We start from the raw sequence: 16683 nt of genomic DNA on the forward strand, positions 1-16683 counted from the left end.
AGAAGTTGACACAAATGTGATCTGTTTGCTTGTAATCAATGTGTGTGTATAAAAGCTGAGTGAGTTTCTGGGATCCAGATAGACTCTTGATTCTCAATGACGTTTCTACATATAAATGAGATCTCCTCTGAGATGTCTTTTTTTCTAAGCTAAACAAGCCCAACTTTTCCAGCCTCTCATCATACGAGAGGCCTTCCATCCCTTGTAATAATCTAGTTGTCTCTTCTTGTCTATCCTTTTTTTCCATTTTTATTCATGCATAGTTGAGTCACTTGACCTTGTTTCCATGACAAATGTATGGTTTTGGCTGCAATTCTTTCATGAAAAAGTTTTTGGCCAGATTTCGATAGGTCAATGCTGAGAAATGAAGTCAGATTCTTATCTATCAAGTAATAAAATTGTGAAGATGTCAAATTGGCTTTACATTTATTCTGCATTAGGAAAACAACCCCAAACATACCGTCACTGTCATTAAGATCTTCAGGGTAAAGAACAAGGAGTCCTGAAAGTGAAAATATGGACCCCACAGAGCCCTAATCTCAAAATCATTGAGTATATCTTGTATTTACATGAAGAGACAGAAGGATTTGCACAAGCGACATCCACAGAAGAGCTGTGGTTAGTTTTCGAAGAGTTTTGGAACAACCTCCATGCCAAGTTCTTTCAAAAACTGTATTCAAGATGAAGGTAAAAGGTGGTCATACCAAATATTGGTTTGATTTAGGTTTCTTTCTGCATTTTTTTTAATTGATAGAAATAAGCTAACTTATTTTTAAAATCATTCTTACTTTGCAGGATTTTTACACATCTAAACCTTTTGCACAGTATATGTATCAATTTTTTATCTGAATTCTATTTATTTCTTTGGCTAACAGATGTCTATAGGTATCTCCCCTACCTCAGTGTAGATTGTAAGCGCTCATGAGCAGGGTCGTCTTATTTTGCTTTAATTATTGTACTGTTAACGTTGTTACTTTTGACTTGTGTTTTGAAACTGTTAAACTGTAAAGCGCTGCGGAATATGTTGGCGCTATATAAAGATTATTATTATAGGTAATTGCTTACATTTCTTAATAATTTAGGCTCTAAAATACTTTTTATTTCTTGTGTGCTCATGTGAATAACTATGTGCCATGCAATTTTCCAATCATAGAAGTTAAAAAATGACATTAAGTAGATCTTTGAAGTTTAAATAGATTTTTTTGATGTCGGAAGAAACATTCACAATTTAAATATGACTGAATATGGCTTCTTCAACTTTTAGATTTTTTTTCTGAAGGTTTAGAAAATGTTTATATTCAAGAGAAACACCTTGTACATTCTGAACATGAATATGGCTTCTCTGCTGTTTGATTTCTTTCATTTGTTACAACAGTTGATCTATCTGTAAAATATTTCCCACATTCTGAACATGAAAACATTTTTTCCCTTGTGTGACGTCTCTCATGTCTAACAAGATTTGACCTATCTGTAAAACATTTTCCACATTTTGAACATGAATATGGCCGCTCCCCTGTGTGAATTCTCTGATGTTTAACGAGATCTACTTTCCAGTTAAAGCATTTCCCACATTCTAGACATGGAAATTGCTTCTGCCCTATGTGAATTCTCTGATGTGTAACAAGACTTGATTTTTGCTTAAAATATTTCCCACACTCTGAACATAAAAATGGCTTCTCCCCTGTGTGAGTTCTCTGATGTTTCACAAGATCTATTTTCTGGATAAAACATTTTCCACATTCAAGACATGAAAACTGCTTCTCCCCTGTGTGAATTCTTTGATGTGTAACAAGATTTGATTTATTTGTAAAACATTTTCCACATTCTGAACATGAATATGGCTTCTCCCCTGTGTGAGTTCTCTCATGTGTAACAAGAATGGACTTCTGCCTAAATTGTTTCCCACACATTGAGCATGAAAATGGCTTCTCCCCTGTGTGAGTTCTACTATGTCTAACAAGATCTGATTTATGGTTAAAACATCTTCCACAGTCTGAACATGAAAATGGCTTCTCCCCTGTGTGAGTTCTTTGATGTGCAACGACAATGGACTTGCGAGCAAAACTTTTTCCACAATCTGGACATGAAAATGACTTTTGTCCTGTGGGAGCTCTTTGATTTTCAACACCCCTTCTGTATCTTTTATTTTTCTTAACAGTCTTTAAAAAATCAGATGATAGAAATTGTTTAAAATGATCAGATGATAAATCTTCAATGTGAAGAGTTGATGGTATAGCTTGGATTATGGCATGCTCTTCATATGCATCTTGTGTAACAAGAAGATCACTTGATCTAAAAGCCGATGTTACATGTTCCATTGATCTCATGGTACAATCACCTGCCAAGAATAAGCTGTATTATTATTTTTGACAAATATAACCTTAAAATTACATTTTCTACACACAATTTCTATATATAACGTCCATACAACTTATGCAGCAAAATTCTACTGTCTGAACAGTGGTGACAAGGCAGTTTACATTCCAAAAGTAGATCAACTGCTCCTGGCCCACCATGATGATCTATAGGACCAATAGATCATCACTGTAGGCCAGGAGCAGTTTTCTAGCAGTTTTCCATTTCTGTACTGAAGTCAACATTTCTATTGACCATTTCGGCGCTGCCACTCTGGTGCTTCATCTCTGATCTTTGTAGAATTGGCTGCTGTGATGACTGGCATATAGCACACATGACTAAATTAAGCAAAATGTTTTCATTCAAAAATCCAAAAGCAGAAGACAGAATTCTGGTGTAGTTATTAGCCTTTTTATTCTATAAAAAAATTCGGCCTCCCCCACTTCTTAACCCATTTACAACCTTAGACGTAGCTATATGTCAGGTCACCTGTAAGTTAATGACCTTGGACGTATGGATACGTCATATCTTTAATGCGGCACCACGACTGCATTAAAGCTCCGGCTCCATCTGGCCTCAGGGTTCATGGTGTCGTCGTGATTGGCTGTTCAATTCTGAAAAGCCAGTCGCAGCGTTTCTCTGTGTTTCAGGTAATCGATTTCCTGAAACACTGATGTCCAGCCTAGGATTGGTGCTGAAAACTTGTAACCTCAGGTTGTGTGGAGGATAACAACCTGGCTGTATATATCTCCTCCACATGTGTATCTCAGTTTTTCTTACCTGTGGAAGTGGTTATTGGTATGAAAACTGAGAAAATATCGATTCTCTAGGATAGTGGGGCAGGAGCCAATATGGTGGATGCTCAGTTCCCACGGGACTCTGATCTTCCCTGTAGTACTTTGGCAAAGTCCATCCCCATATTTGCAATTGACTCTGCACCTCTCAGTCAGGGAATTTTTTGTGCAAGTAGTGCACAATGTGAACCTACGCATAAGGGCTCTTCATAGGGAGCTCTTTTCTTGTTAGGTCTTAGAAGATCTCCCTACTCCTATTGTGTTAGGCCTTTCCTGGCTAACTGCATAATCTGGTTATTGACTGACAATCCAGTGAAATAGTCAAATGGAGTGATTTCTGCAAAAATGATTGCTTGTGTACCATCATTTCTACGGTTTCTGCTAAAACCATACCTACCCTCTTTTCTGTCTGATTTTGTGGATGTGTTCGCAGAAAAGGGCTGCCAAGAACTGTCTCCCCACCATGTGCATGATTGGCCAGTAAACTTGCTCTCTGGAGCGAAAATACCCAAGACCACATTACGACAAGAGATACGTGACCCGGTGATGAAGAATCTGCTACACCCTCAGAGGTCTTATTTATGTAAAACTTCCATTTTATTGAAAAAAATTGTTAAAAAAAAAAGGATAAAAGCACAGTTACATGCAGTTTAACAATTTTTCAAAAAAATGGAAGTTTTATATAAATAAGACCGCTGATGTGCAGCGAATTCCTCATTGCCGGGTCACATATCTCTTGTCTGGATTGGGGGGGCGTGGCCTGAACTTCTGCCATGTAAGCAGCAGGAGTTTATAGCTCCAGTGAGGACTTCACCAAAAGCAACTTTAAAGCTACAAGAGGCCAATCTTTTTGCTCCTGATGACCACAGGAATGCTTTGTGACCACTTTGGGCACCTTTTCAGTCGATTTTAGGACTTATAAACAGAAGGAATCTGAAGTTTCCTCACATCAGAATCTGGGCCTGGTGAAAGTGAAAGTACATACAGGAAGTGGGATTCCACATAAAGAAACTAGCCCCAAGAGGAAAATCAATCTTCACAACCCTTTCGACCTATCAAGAGGCGCAAGACAAAGTATTTACTGATTATAAGGTATAGTAACCCCTTTATTTGCCTCTGGGAGGGTTCTGTGACTTCCCGGCGATAATCGCGGCTTTGAAGTCGCAATTGCGACGCCGTCGGATCGAAGGAGAGATTCCAAATGCAACTTAGACACCGTTGGATCGCAGGAGAGATCCCAAACGCAATTGAGACTCTGTTGGATCACAGGAGAGATTCTAAACATATTTGAGACGCTGCCGGATCACAGGAGAGATTCCAAACGCAATTAAGACGCCGTTGGATCTCAGGAGTGTTTCACACCGCAAATGAGATGTCGCTGAAATTGCCTAAGCTAAGATAACCTGCACGATAACAAAATGAGCACACCTAACAGGAAAACTAATACTAAGTCCTACCAATACAGACATTCAAAATCCATAGAAGACCTTTGTAATTTGCAGAGTCCAGTTAGATGTAGGTCACCACTGAGACCAGACAAACAAGAACGTAAGTGGACCAACAAACGCCCACAATACAGTAAAGAGGGGCCTAACAAAACTGTTTCACCCTCAAAAATTCCTACCTTTGCATCCACCTTAAAGGGAAATAATAGAGGAATACAAAAACCAACCAATGGAGATAAAAGGATACAAAGTCTCTCAAAAGATCCGAAATGGAAAAAGGAAAAGAGAAAGATGCACAAACCCCTCGTATTAGTGACTCTGAGTTCTCGGAAGATTACTCTCCTAATCAAACCCTCAAGAAATAGGCAGCAAAAAAAACACCATGGAGAACCAACTCAAGAAGGTTTTGACTCTTTTTCACCCCCAGACTTGAAATCCCACCTCACATCTAATACAGTGGTCACTGAAGGTTTCCTTGCTAGCTTGTTTTTGACTTTCAGTGAGTCGGTAAGAATTGGATTCGAAAAACATGATAGAACTCTAAAAGAAACTTGTGCGGCTATAAACCAAAGAATGGGAAAAATAGAAGACAGGCTTTCTAAGGTTGAAAAAGACAACTCTTTCTCCTCCAAGCAGAGCTCTTGTCTCCAGGCCGAGATACTGATGTTGAAAAATAAAATTACTGACCTGGAAGACAGAAGCAGAAGAAGTAACCTCAAAATTAGAGGAATTCCTGAATCTGTGACACAGGAAGAACTCCCTAAATACACAAAAGATTTATTCAAGAAACTGGTTCCAAATTTGACGGATCTTGACCTTAAATTAGATAGAATTCACAGACTTCATAAACCAAAAGGAGTGGCCCCAGAGAAACCTAGGGACACAATAATGAAGGTCCATTCCTTTGGAACAAAGGAGAAAGTCCTCAGAGCAGCTAGAGAGAAGAGCTCCTTGCCTGATCCATATGGAAATTTAAAAATCTTTGCAGATTTTTCAAGGGCCACGATGGACTCCAGGAAAGAATTTAAGGACATTACATCTAAATTAAGAGAACGACGCATAATTTATAAATGGGGGTTTCCAACCAAATTAATCGTCAGATTCAAAGGTAAAGACAATCTAATCTTCACCCCGCAGGAGGGTCTCAGATTCCTAAGATTTCTGGATAATGAACCAGAATTTCAAGACCAAGACTGATGAGACAACAACCTTTGGTCTCAAAAACTCTGAAGTCTTTTCTCTGGTCCTATGCCATAAACTTATTTGGTACCCCGACATAGGTGAGACTTTGCCTTGCACAAAGTCCTCCAAGAAAACCGGTAGTTTATTTATAACTACAAAAGTCTAAGTTTGACTAGTTTCTATTTGTATTGTTTTCTGTTAACCTTTGTTTTGACAGTTTTATAGGATACTCATGAGAGTTCTTACTTATAATGTAAACGGACTGAATAATCCAAACAAGAGATCATATATTTGGAGCGAGATAAACCATCTAAAACCTGATATAGTCTGTTTGCAGGAGGTGAAATTGGCTAAGGGTACCGTTACACCTAGCGATGCACCAGCGATCCCGATTAGCGATATGACGCAGTCAGGATCGCTGGTACATCGCTAAGTGGTCGCTAGTGAGCTGCCACTCAGGCAGATCTCACTAGCGACATCGCTGGGGACGGGGATCACTACTTACCTGTCAAACGCGGCGATCCTGACGTCCTCCCGCCCGGCTCCACGCGTCGCTCGTCGTCACAGCAGGAAGCCTAGCAGGAAGCTGACGACGAGAAATGATCCAGCAGCTTCTCGCGCGATCAGCGATAACCAGCGGGGGAGCCGGTCGGAGGTAAGTATCACATGCAGTGATATCGCTAGCAATATCGCTGTAACGTCACAAAATCGGTGACTTTACAGCGATATTGCTAGCGATATCGCAGTGTGTAACGGGGGCTTAAGGAGAAGCATCCAGTATTTCAAAACAATAAATATCCACACGTATTCAAATCACTCCACTCCTCTAGGAAGGCAGGAGTACTAACAATGGCAAGTGGCGACGTCCCATTTAAACTCATGGAGGAGATTGCAGATGAATTGGGCAGATTCCATATCCTCAAAAGGTAGCATAAAAATTAGTGTTTACCCTGGTCAATCTTTACGCACCCAATAAGAATCCTATCGCGTTTCTAAACAAACTGAACAAAAAAAATTGGGTCTGGTGATTTGATTTTGGCAGGAGACTTCAACATAGTGCCAGACCCTCAGATGGACTCATCATCTTCAGTCCGCCATAAAGCTCAGAACCTAAAAAACTGGCTAATAAACAATGAATACTTTGATATCTTCAGGTGTCTCAACACCTCCTCAATCGAATACTCACACTATTCTAACGCACATTTGACTTCGTCAAGAATAGATCTCATACTCTCCAATATCCTTACTTTGATTAAAGCAAAAAAAATTGAAATCCTACATAAATCTGTCTCTGATCACTGTCCAGTCCTGGTTGAGATAGCACTGGATTCTCCAATTAACTCCAATCCACTCTGGAAATGTAACCCCACGTTATTTAAAATCCAAGAGCATAAAAAAGAATTAGATAAAACCCTAAATAATTACTTTGCTGAAAACACAAAGGCAGAGGTAAACAATTTTACTCTTTGGAGTGCCCACAAGGCGGTTGTTAGGGGAGTCCTCATTCAGCTTGCGTCTAGGTTCAGGAGGAAAAATAGAGAGCAAATTCAGAATTTACAAAAACAAATATATTTAAAGGAGAAAGAACAAAATGAATTACGAGTTCCCTCGAATGATATTCATTTGGAAATCTTGAACCTTAGACGCAGGCTGGGTGCAGAAATTCTACAGGAGGAAGATGCAATAATCAGAGCCTCTAGGGCTAAAATGTATACATCCATCAACAAACCCACCAAATACATGATGCTAAAGCTTAAAAAAGAGAGCATAAAAAAGAAAATTAATTATCTCATATCCCACTCATGTCAAAAAGTCGTTCACCCCAAAGACATTGTCAAGACCTTTGTAGAATTTTACTGTAATTTGTACAACCTAAATGAAAGATCTGATTCTCTCAAACTTGACATTTCAATGATAAACACATTCATGGACAAAATCAATCTCCCCAAGGTTAACTCATCAGACTTAGAATTAATAAATGCACCATTCTCTGAATTGGAAGTAATTAGTACCATTAACAAATAAAAAAATCATAAAGCCCCTGGCCCTGATCGATTATCCAATGATTACTACAAACAATTTTCCAAGGTCCTGTCACCTCATCTAGTTTCTGTATTCAATTCGGCTGCCTAACTAAATTCCTTCCCCAAAGAAATGCAAGAAGCTTTTATCACAATGATTCCCAAAGCTAAAGGAGACCCAGGGAAAGCCCATAATTATCGCCCCATTTCCCTAATTAATAGTGATACCAAAATCTATGCCAAAATATTGGCAGATCGAATCAAAAAAATTATTCCCAATCTTTTATCAACTGATCAGATAGGATTCACTGAAGGCCGACAGGCATCCGATGGCACGAGGAGGGTGTTAAATTTAATTCATTTAAGCCAAAAAATGAAACTTCAAACAACTTTTTTAACATTGGATGCCGAAAAGGCCTTTGACAGAGTTAGTTGGCCTTACCTACAGGCCACTCTGAATAAATTTGGTTTCGACAAAAAATCCATCTCTTCCATTTTCGCACTCTACTCAAATCTCACCGCAAGAATTTTAACTAACAATACTCTGTCGGACCCCTTCGGCATTACCAATGGTACCAGACAGGGGTGACCCCTGTCCCCTATACTTTTTGTTTTGGCTATGGAGCCTTTTGCAGAAAGTATCAGGAAAAATGTAGAAATTAGAGGTATAGCATCACAAAGTGCTGAACATAAAGTAGGCCTATATGCGGATGATCTGATATTTACTCTAACCGATCCCCAAAATTCATTCAAAACATTAATAGGAGAATTAGACAGATTCTACGAAATATCCTATTTCAAAATAAACCCCGAAAAATCAAAATTCATGGCAATTAATATGAATGAGATAGAAATCTCCAAATTGAAACAAATGTCCAAATTTAGTTTTGAAGACAACTGTATTGAATACCTTGGTATAATCATTGAACCATATCTACACAAAATCGTCAGAACTAATCTGGACAATCGAATCAGATCTTGCTTATTTCTCCAAATTTGATTTATCTCTGTTTGGCAGAGTGATGACGATCAAAACATTTATCTTACCTAAATTGCTTTATGTCTTTAGGACACTTCCCATCAACATCCCTTTCCAAACGTTACAGAGATTGCAAAAACTGATGAATTCTTTTGTTTGGTGCAATAAGAGGGCCAGAATCTCATCTGACATTCTTTGTAAACTTAAGCTTAATAGAGGAATGGGTCTGCCCAATCATCAAGCCTACTATCATGCCTCACTCATTAAGTTGAGCAGATCCTGGTTTTATGAGGATAATATTCCAGCTTGGGTAGCCTTGAAGAATGAAGAAGGTTACATGGGTAATGCCAAAGATTCTTTCTTTAGACACATAATACATAAACCCAAAATTTGTTCGTCCCACCCTATCTTCAATGCCACCTTTAAGGCATGGAAACAACTGCTCAAGCCGACCAGACTTGAACTTAACAAAGCTGAACAAGTAAAAAAGGTTCCATTATCTTTTGTGTCAAAAATTTATAATATCCCACTTCTGCCCGGTTGGTCAGAAAAAGGATTAAAAATAGTAGGTGATTTGTTTACGAGCTCAGGGATTATGTTATATAGTGAGTTAAGACAAAAATTTGCTTTGGCTTACAGTGATCTAATACCCTTCCTTATGTTTAAGGAACATATCAAAAAATTAATGAATAACCATACAGTAAATTATTACAAATTAAGCCTGCTACTGGATAATATCCGTAATGACTCAATGTGGAGTCTGAACAACTTATACAAAACGTTTAATAAAGATACTGTTGCCAATAAAAATCAATATACGAGAAGGTGGGAAAATGAATTCCATCACAAATACTCTGTGGAACAATGGGACATCGCTACAAAATACACTTATCATTCTACTATTTCTGCCACTTTGCAAGAGTCTTATTTCAAAATACTATGCAGGTGGTATTACACACCTACGAGATTCGCTCACATAAAGACCACTCCCCGCTATGTTGGAGGGAATGTGGTCAAAAGGGTAATTTATACCATCTGTTCTGGAGTTGCCCTAAGGTAAAAGCCCTTTGGCTGGAGGCAACAAAGCACATCAACGCATTTGAAAAAGATTTTGCTATAACTTCACAAAGAGCCCTGCTTTCCTTGGATATGGAGGATGTTTCGCCCACCACAAGGTATATCATAATTCATCTTTTTCTAGTAATAAAAAAAACAGATTGCTTTTTGGTGGAAAAAAACAAGCCTCACCTAAGTTTGCTGACATCTTATAAAAAATCCACACCCACAATAACATAGAGTGGAGATTTGCTGTTAACAATAACGGAATAAACAAATATTCTAGAAAGTGTGGAATGAGCAGTTCCAAACCGGTTAAACCTCCTAAATGTTTTGATAAAGTAATAGAATACAAACTGAATACTTCTTTCTAAGGATGTTATCTCTCTCCCTAACATGAAAAATGTTTGTATAAAGCTTATATGTAGTTTTAATTTGCTTTTGACCAACAGGTCTGTTTTGAAAAGTTTTGTAATGGTTTTCTAAGTTCTGTCCTCTCTTTTCCTTTCCCCATATCCAACCTTCCCTCCCTGCTCCCCCCCTTCCCCTTGTCTTTCCACCCAATTAAAATATTTAAAACCCTAATAAAACTATTTGAAAAACATATCTCTTGTCTGGATTTTGTTGCTGCGGCTGCCGAGACGCGACCCTGGCTGACGGACTGATCCCTGGAGTGAGATGAGGACGGTGAGCTGACTAAATATTTCTTTTTTTTGTTACAAGACCAGATTATGGTACCTAACTGGTCCCGACAGGAAGGCCTTGCAGCATAAGGCTGTGTGCACACGATGCAGATTTGCTGCGGTTCCGCAGCGGATTTTACCGCGCAGAAACGCTGCATATCCGCATTGTGATGTACAGTAGCCTTAAAATCAATGGGAAAAAAAAAAAACGCTGTGCAGACGCTGTGGATTTTTCCGCGCGGTTTTCCCGCGGTACAAAATCCGCAGCATGTTACTTCTTTTGTGCGGTTTTCCATCTCCCCTGTCACCAAATCCGCTGGGGGAGAACCGCGATGGAAAACCATACGAAAACCACATGAAAACTGGAAAAAATCCGCAGGAAAAATGCAGGTCATTTGACCTGCGGATTTCTTCAATTCTGCGCGGAAAAATCCGCAGGGCCAAAAAGTACATCTGCACTCAGCCTTACATCTCTGAGAGTCTTGCTAAGGGACATTAGACCCTTCACTTCGCCCATAGTGGCGGGGTTCTTCTTTTTTAAGTAAGACGAGGGTCTGCGTCACCGGTTTAGATTTTCGCCAGTTAAACTGGATTACTATCCAAGACCCATATCCCCTTCCACTCATTCCTGACACTTAATCAGATTGTTGGGGCAAATGGTTCTCTAAGTTAGATCTCAGGGGAGCCTATAATCTAATTAGGATCAAGGAAAAGGATGAGTAGAAGATGGCTTTTAACACTTCTGAAGGGCATTATGAAAACCTTTTCATGCCCTTTGGTTTGACTAAAGGTACTGTCACACTTAGCGATGTACCAGCGATCCCGACCAGCGATATGACGCGGTCAGGATCGCTGGTACATCGCTAAGTGGTCGCTAGTGAGCTGCCACACAGGCAGATCTCGCTAGCGACATCGCTAAGTGGTCGCTACTTACCTGTCACACCAGGCGATCCTGCGTCCTCCTGCCCGGCTCCACGCGTCGCTCGTCGTCACAGCAGGAAGCGCCGCAGGAAGCTGACGACGAGAAACAGTCCTGGACGTTGTCGCGCGATCAGCGATAACCAGCGGGGGAGCGGGTTGTAGGTAAGTATCAGACATAGCGATATCGCTAGCAATATCGCTATAACGTCACAAGTTATAGCGATATTGCTAGCGATATCGCTTAGTGTGACAGTACCTTAATGCCCCCGCCGTTTTCCAACATTTTGTTAATAACATCTGTTGTCACCTTGTGGGTAGATTTGTACTGGTATATCTTGAGATCAGGTGAGTATATTAAAATATCATCAAGTAACATCAGGTACATGGAACGCAAAATATGCTACTGTTCAGGGTCGGCCGTCTGTGCCATTTTTAACCCTTATAATTTCCTAACAATTTTTTTTTTTTACATAAATTGTGGTGATAGAAAGTTAACATGTGGGAAAAGTTATTTATTAATTATTTTGTGTGTCATAACTCTGATTTAAGGACTTAAGAATTCAAAGTTTGAAAATTGCATAATTTTCCGAGACCCGTAGCGTCTCCATTTTTCATCATATGGGGTCGGGTGAGGGCTTATTTTTTCCGAGCCGGGCTGACATTTTTAATGATACCACATTTGTGCAGATACGTTCATTTGATCGCCCGTTATTGCATTTTAATGCAATGTCTTGGCGACCAAAAAAACGTAATTCTGGCGTTTTTAATTTTTTTCTCACTACGCCGTTTAGCGATCGGGTTAATGCTTTCTTTTTTATTGATCGGGCGATTCTGAACGCGGCGATACCTAATATGTGTATGTGGGATTTTTTTTTACTGTTTTATTTTGATTGGGGCGAAAGGGGGGTGATTTGAACTTTTAGGTTTTTTTAATTTTTTTTATTTTTAAACTTTTTTTTTTTTTTTTACTTTTGGCATGCTTCAATAGCCTCCATAGGAGGCTAGAAGCATGCGCAACCTGATTGGCTCTGCTACCTATGGGCGATGAGCAAATCGCCCATATGTAGCAGATTTACTGCTGTGCTTTCAGCGCCGACCACCGGGTGGTGCTGAAAGCCATATGCCTGGAACAACCATAGAGGTCTCTCCTCTGGGTGTCCAGGCAACATGACGCCGACCCCGATCACGTGACGGGGGTCGGCGATGACGTCATTTCCGGCCCAGCGGCCGGAAATGCTATTTAAATGCCCGCTGTCAGCATTGTTCTCATTTTATGCATCAACCTTTTGTCTGGCACCGTTTCAAAAGCTTTTATGTAGACTTAAGACACCTTAGGGAGGGATCACCACTTGCAATACTGTTCTCCCAAAGTACAGGTCATCAGAGTAAGGGCTCATACTCATTTGCAAGAAATACAGATGAGTGAAATCCGATAAAAAAAAAAAAAATCGGATTTCACTCAGCCCAATGTTATTCAATGGGTTACATCTCAACTGCAATTTTTTTTCTCAGCTGAAATCGGACTGCAATTTGCTGCGTATCTTAGACGAGACTCACCAATGCAAGTCAATGGAAGCGAGAAAAAAATGGCACAGCACTCGCACCATGCGAGTGCTGTCCGATTTCTACTCACCAGTGTCCTTTGAAAAGACGGCAATTCATGTGCGGTGTACAGTAAAATCACACTGACAGGTTAGAAAAGAATAGATATATACACATAGAATACTATATTGTGAGGCAGTGACCCATGTTACAGATAGGGGGCGCTGTATGTGCTCCTCGGGATACACAAGGAGGCGTAACTGTGATAGCGAGACAGTGACCGGCATTATTGTAAATGGCCGGTATTTGTCACAGAGGGAGTCTGCGCTAAGCCCAAAATGTTGTTGTTCTGGGACTGGTAGTTCCACAAGTGTTTTGTTTAGTTACTAGGGTGGGCTTACAGGGTTAATCGGAGAACTGGGCGGGACTGACTAACCACACATACACCGCCCAATTGTGGGGGTGGTTACAGCTACATAATGTGACCATGGTTTGGGTCACATGGTTCAGAGTTTATAGACCTGAATGGTCAGAGTGTAGTGTTAGGTCCTGGATGGCCTGTGTGTTGGAAGATCCTGGGAGTAGGATTGGATTCCTGAAAAGCACATAGTGATGCCATGGACCTGAAGGCCTGTGTGTTGGAAGGACCAAGGAGTGAACTTCCAGAAGAGCACATGGAGAGGCTGTATATGCAGAGTCCGTGTCACGATCCATGCTGGATTGTGACAGATAAAAGCACATGTAACCTTTGTTTTCCTTTAAGCTGGTTGCTTAAAGTTAGTTTTGTCCCTGGTGGCCATTAGTGGTGTCTTTTAGTTCTAGTTTTGCCCCCGGTAGTGGCTAGTATTATTACATGGGAATCACTAGCAGGTGTGATTGCTCTGGCTCTTGCCTATAAAGGAGAGTCAGGTGGTCTCACTCACTGTTGGTGATATTGGTCATTTCCAACCATCTTTGGTGGAGGAGGGAGCTAGAGAAGAGTTCCCCGCAGCTCAGTCAGAGTCTTGGTGTGGAAGGAGCAACAGTGAGGAGTTCCTTGCAGCTCTGACAGAGCTTTGGTGAAGTAGCAGCTATTCAGGAGGAAAGCTGCACTCAGGTGCTGGACTCTGTTGCTGGGAGCAATAGCAACAGAGCAAAGCTAAGTGGTTTTTCCCTGTTTGTAACTTTCCTTATGTGTGTTTTAGTGCAGTGGTGGAATTTGTTTCTGCACCGTCCAATTCATTAGAAAGGGATAGGTGCAGGGCGAGCTAGGGTTTTTAGGTATCCTGCTCATCGCCAGGTGCGGAACCTGCCTAGGGACCGTCAGGAGTGTAGAGACACTGACTCAGGGGAGTGCAGGAGGTCTCCACGTTCCCGTTTTCTATTGCAGGGCCCTCCATTGTATCGGTTTCCCTGGTGTTTCCCTTATCTCTGTAAATTCGCCCTGCTGGAGGCGGTGTATCCAGATACATGTGTAACTATTGAAATTCGCCTGCTGGAGGCGGTGTATCCGGCTGCACGTTACATTGTTTAAATTCGCCTTGCTGGAGGCGGTGTATCCAGGGTCACAGGTGTCATAGAAATTCGCCCTGCTGGAGGCGGAGTATCCAGTCACCCGTGACATCACAGTCCGTGACGGCATTGCGTCAGGAAGCTACCGTTCTTCTGAGGGTCTGGACTGTCGGGAGTGCCCTGGTCACAAGGACAGTGATCCCAGTAAGACAACTTCCCCAGGAGAGAGGACTGACAAGGAGTCAGCGTGTGGAGCTGGAGCTCCAGGAAGGTAACTTCTGGAAAGGGAGATATAATAATGGCAGAGAAGTATCTGCCATTGGAACAGACTTGATGTTATTCTGTTTCGTTGATATGTAATGAACTGTTTGGCGTGCGGTCACCCACGGTAACGGGACAAAGTGCGAAGTTCGGCGTGTTTAGTGACTGTGAGTTAAAGTCGTATACTATAAAGTGCTATGGATTATGTGTGATGTGCAAAATGGCCTACGGTGCAGTTTATGATGTCTGAATAAACCAAATAGACTGTTTTGTGAGAAAACCGTGCCTGTGTGCCTTCATCCCGTGGCCAAGCGAGTGTCCCCCATCACACGTAGTAAGCGCTGTCTCACATATGGTTGAGAATGCGGGCAACGGTCGATGAAGCATGAAAATTTTTTCAGGGCAGCTTGCTGTGGCTCGGTGGGGCCACGAAGATTACAAGCGTCTGGCTGTAACTTGGTGGGGTTACGAAGTTTGCTGTGGATCAGCGGGTCCACGAAGATTACAAGCTTCTAGCGGTAACTCGGCGGGGCTACGAAGAGAATTCCTCTACAGCAAGAGGATGGAGGACTCACTCCTGATGGGGTCGCGTACATGAAGGCAGTAACACCTCCCAAAGTTGACAGGTCAGATGTCGGAGAGACCAGGGGGAAGGGTGCGTCTGCCCAACTTACGGACATGATGTCACCTGACATATACCACAGGATGACTGTTAATGATGTGAAGAATGCGCCCCTAGAGTTGAGAGTCCTACGTTAGGCATGACCAAAGGAAATGGTGGACGGGCCCAACTTAGGCTGGTTTCACATTAGCGTTTTTTAGTGCAGCGCATCGTGCACGTCCATGTGCATGCGCCATGCACCCCTATGTTTAACATGGCAGGCGCATGGTCTAGCGTTTGCACAAGTTCGTATGCGTTTTTGTGCGCATGGGTTTTTTTTGTAGTGTGCGCCTAGGCGCGCCCGACGCAACCTGTTGCATTTTTGGGTCCGTCCAACGGCGTAAAAAAAAAAAAAACACATGCGCATGCTAGCGTAAGGAATGCGCAAAAATATCACATTACAGTCTATGGGAGCGCAGGCGTTTGAAATCGCTTGCGTTTTATTTTAAGAGTTAATATGGCTAGAAACTGATTAAAACGCATGCACCTAAAAAACGCAAACGCATGCAAAACGCATGATGCGTTTTTTGCATGCGTTTCTATTGCGCACGAAGCGCAGCGCTAAAAACCGCTAATGTGAAACTAGCCTTAGTGACATGATGGTTGCAGCCATACCAGAAAGTTTGACCATTAGACGTGGAGGACTGCTGGTTCGAGGATGACCGATCGGATGGTGGTGACTCCCATTCAGACAGTGACACAAGCAGAAAAGTGTAGTAAGGCTGACTTGGGTACAAATGGCAAATCTTCCTCCCGTCGCCGAAGACGTAAAGAGCGCAAAGGGGCTGAACAAGTTGCACCCTTTGAGGATAACAGAAAAAAAAAAAAGCAGTGACTTGTGCTGTTATTCAAGATGAGAGTACTCTTCCAGACACTGAAGAGGTCGGGAAGGAAGGTGACAAGTCATTGCCCATAGCAACCGCTATGGTAGAGTACGATGTTGTGCTGTCCGAAGCACTGACAGAGTGGAACGACAGGCACCACAAGGTGAAGCTGTTAAGATGGTGGACTTCTTTGAAGCTACTGACAGTCGAGAGGTACCTAAGGGTGATCCAGCAGAGACCCTAGAGGCAGTCGAAGGTAATGGATGGAAGACACAAGAGAAAGCTGAACCTATCGATGAAGAAATAGGTAGAATGTGGGTCGGCAAGATGGCCCATCTGAAAATATAATTAAAGAAGCGATGGTGCGACAAGTGCTGGCGAATAGAGAACAGGATCACTAAATAGGGCTGCTTAAAGAGACAGTGAAAGAGCATGTTGAACGAGAAAGGGTTCTGAGACAAGCGGCTG

The 16683-nt window shown here is 41.6% G+C and overlaps 1 protein-coding gene across 3 annotated transcripts in view; it reads right to left on the bottom strand.

Moving 5' to 3' along the window:
* Positions 1-409: 409 nt before the first annotated feature.
* Positions 410-16683, bottom strand: part of LOC141051079 (uncharacterized) — a 43598-nt gene continuing 27324 nt past the window's right edge. For all 3 annotated transcript variants that reach the window (XM_073547937.1, XM_073547938.1, XM_073547936.1), the window contains exon 7: positions 410-2338. In XM_073547937.1, the coding sequence (XP_073404038.1) occupies positions 1299-2338 (1040 nt within the window). In that variant the 3' untranslated portion in view covers positions 410-1298. The remainder of the gene's footprint in view (positions 2339-16683) is intronic.

This window comes from Dendrobates tinctorius, unplaced genomic scaffold (assembly GCF_039654945.1).
Source record: "Dendrobates tinctorius isolate UK_male_01 unplaced genomic scaffold, ASM3965494v1 ptg000155l, whole genome shotgun sequence".
Classification (NCBI taxonomy): Eukaryota; Metazoa; Chordata; class Amphibia; order Anura; family Dendrobatidae; genus Dendrobates; species Dendrobates tinctorius.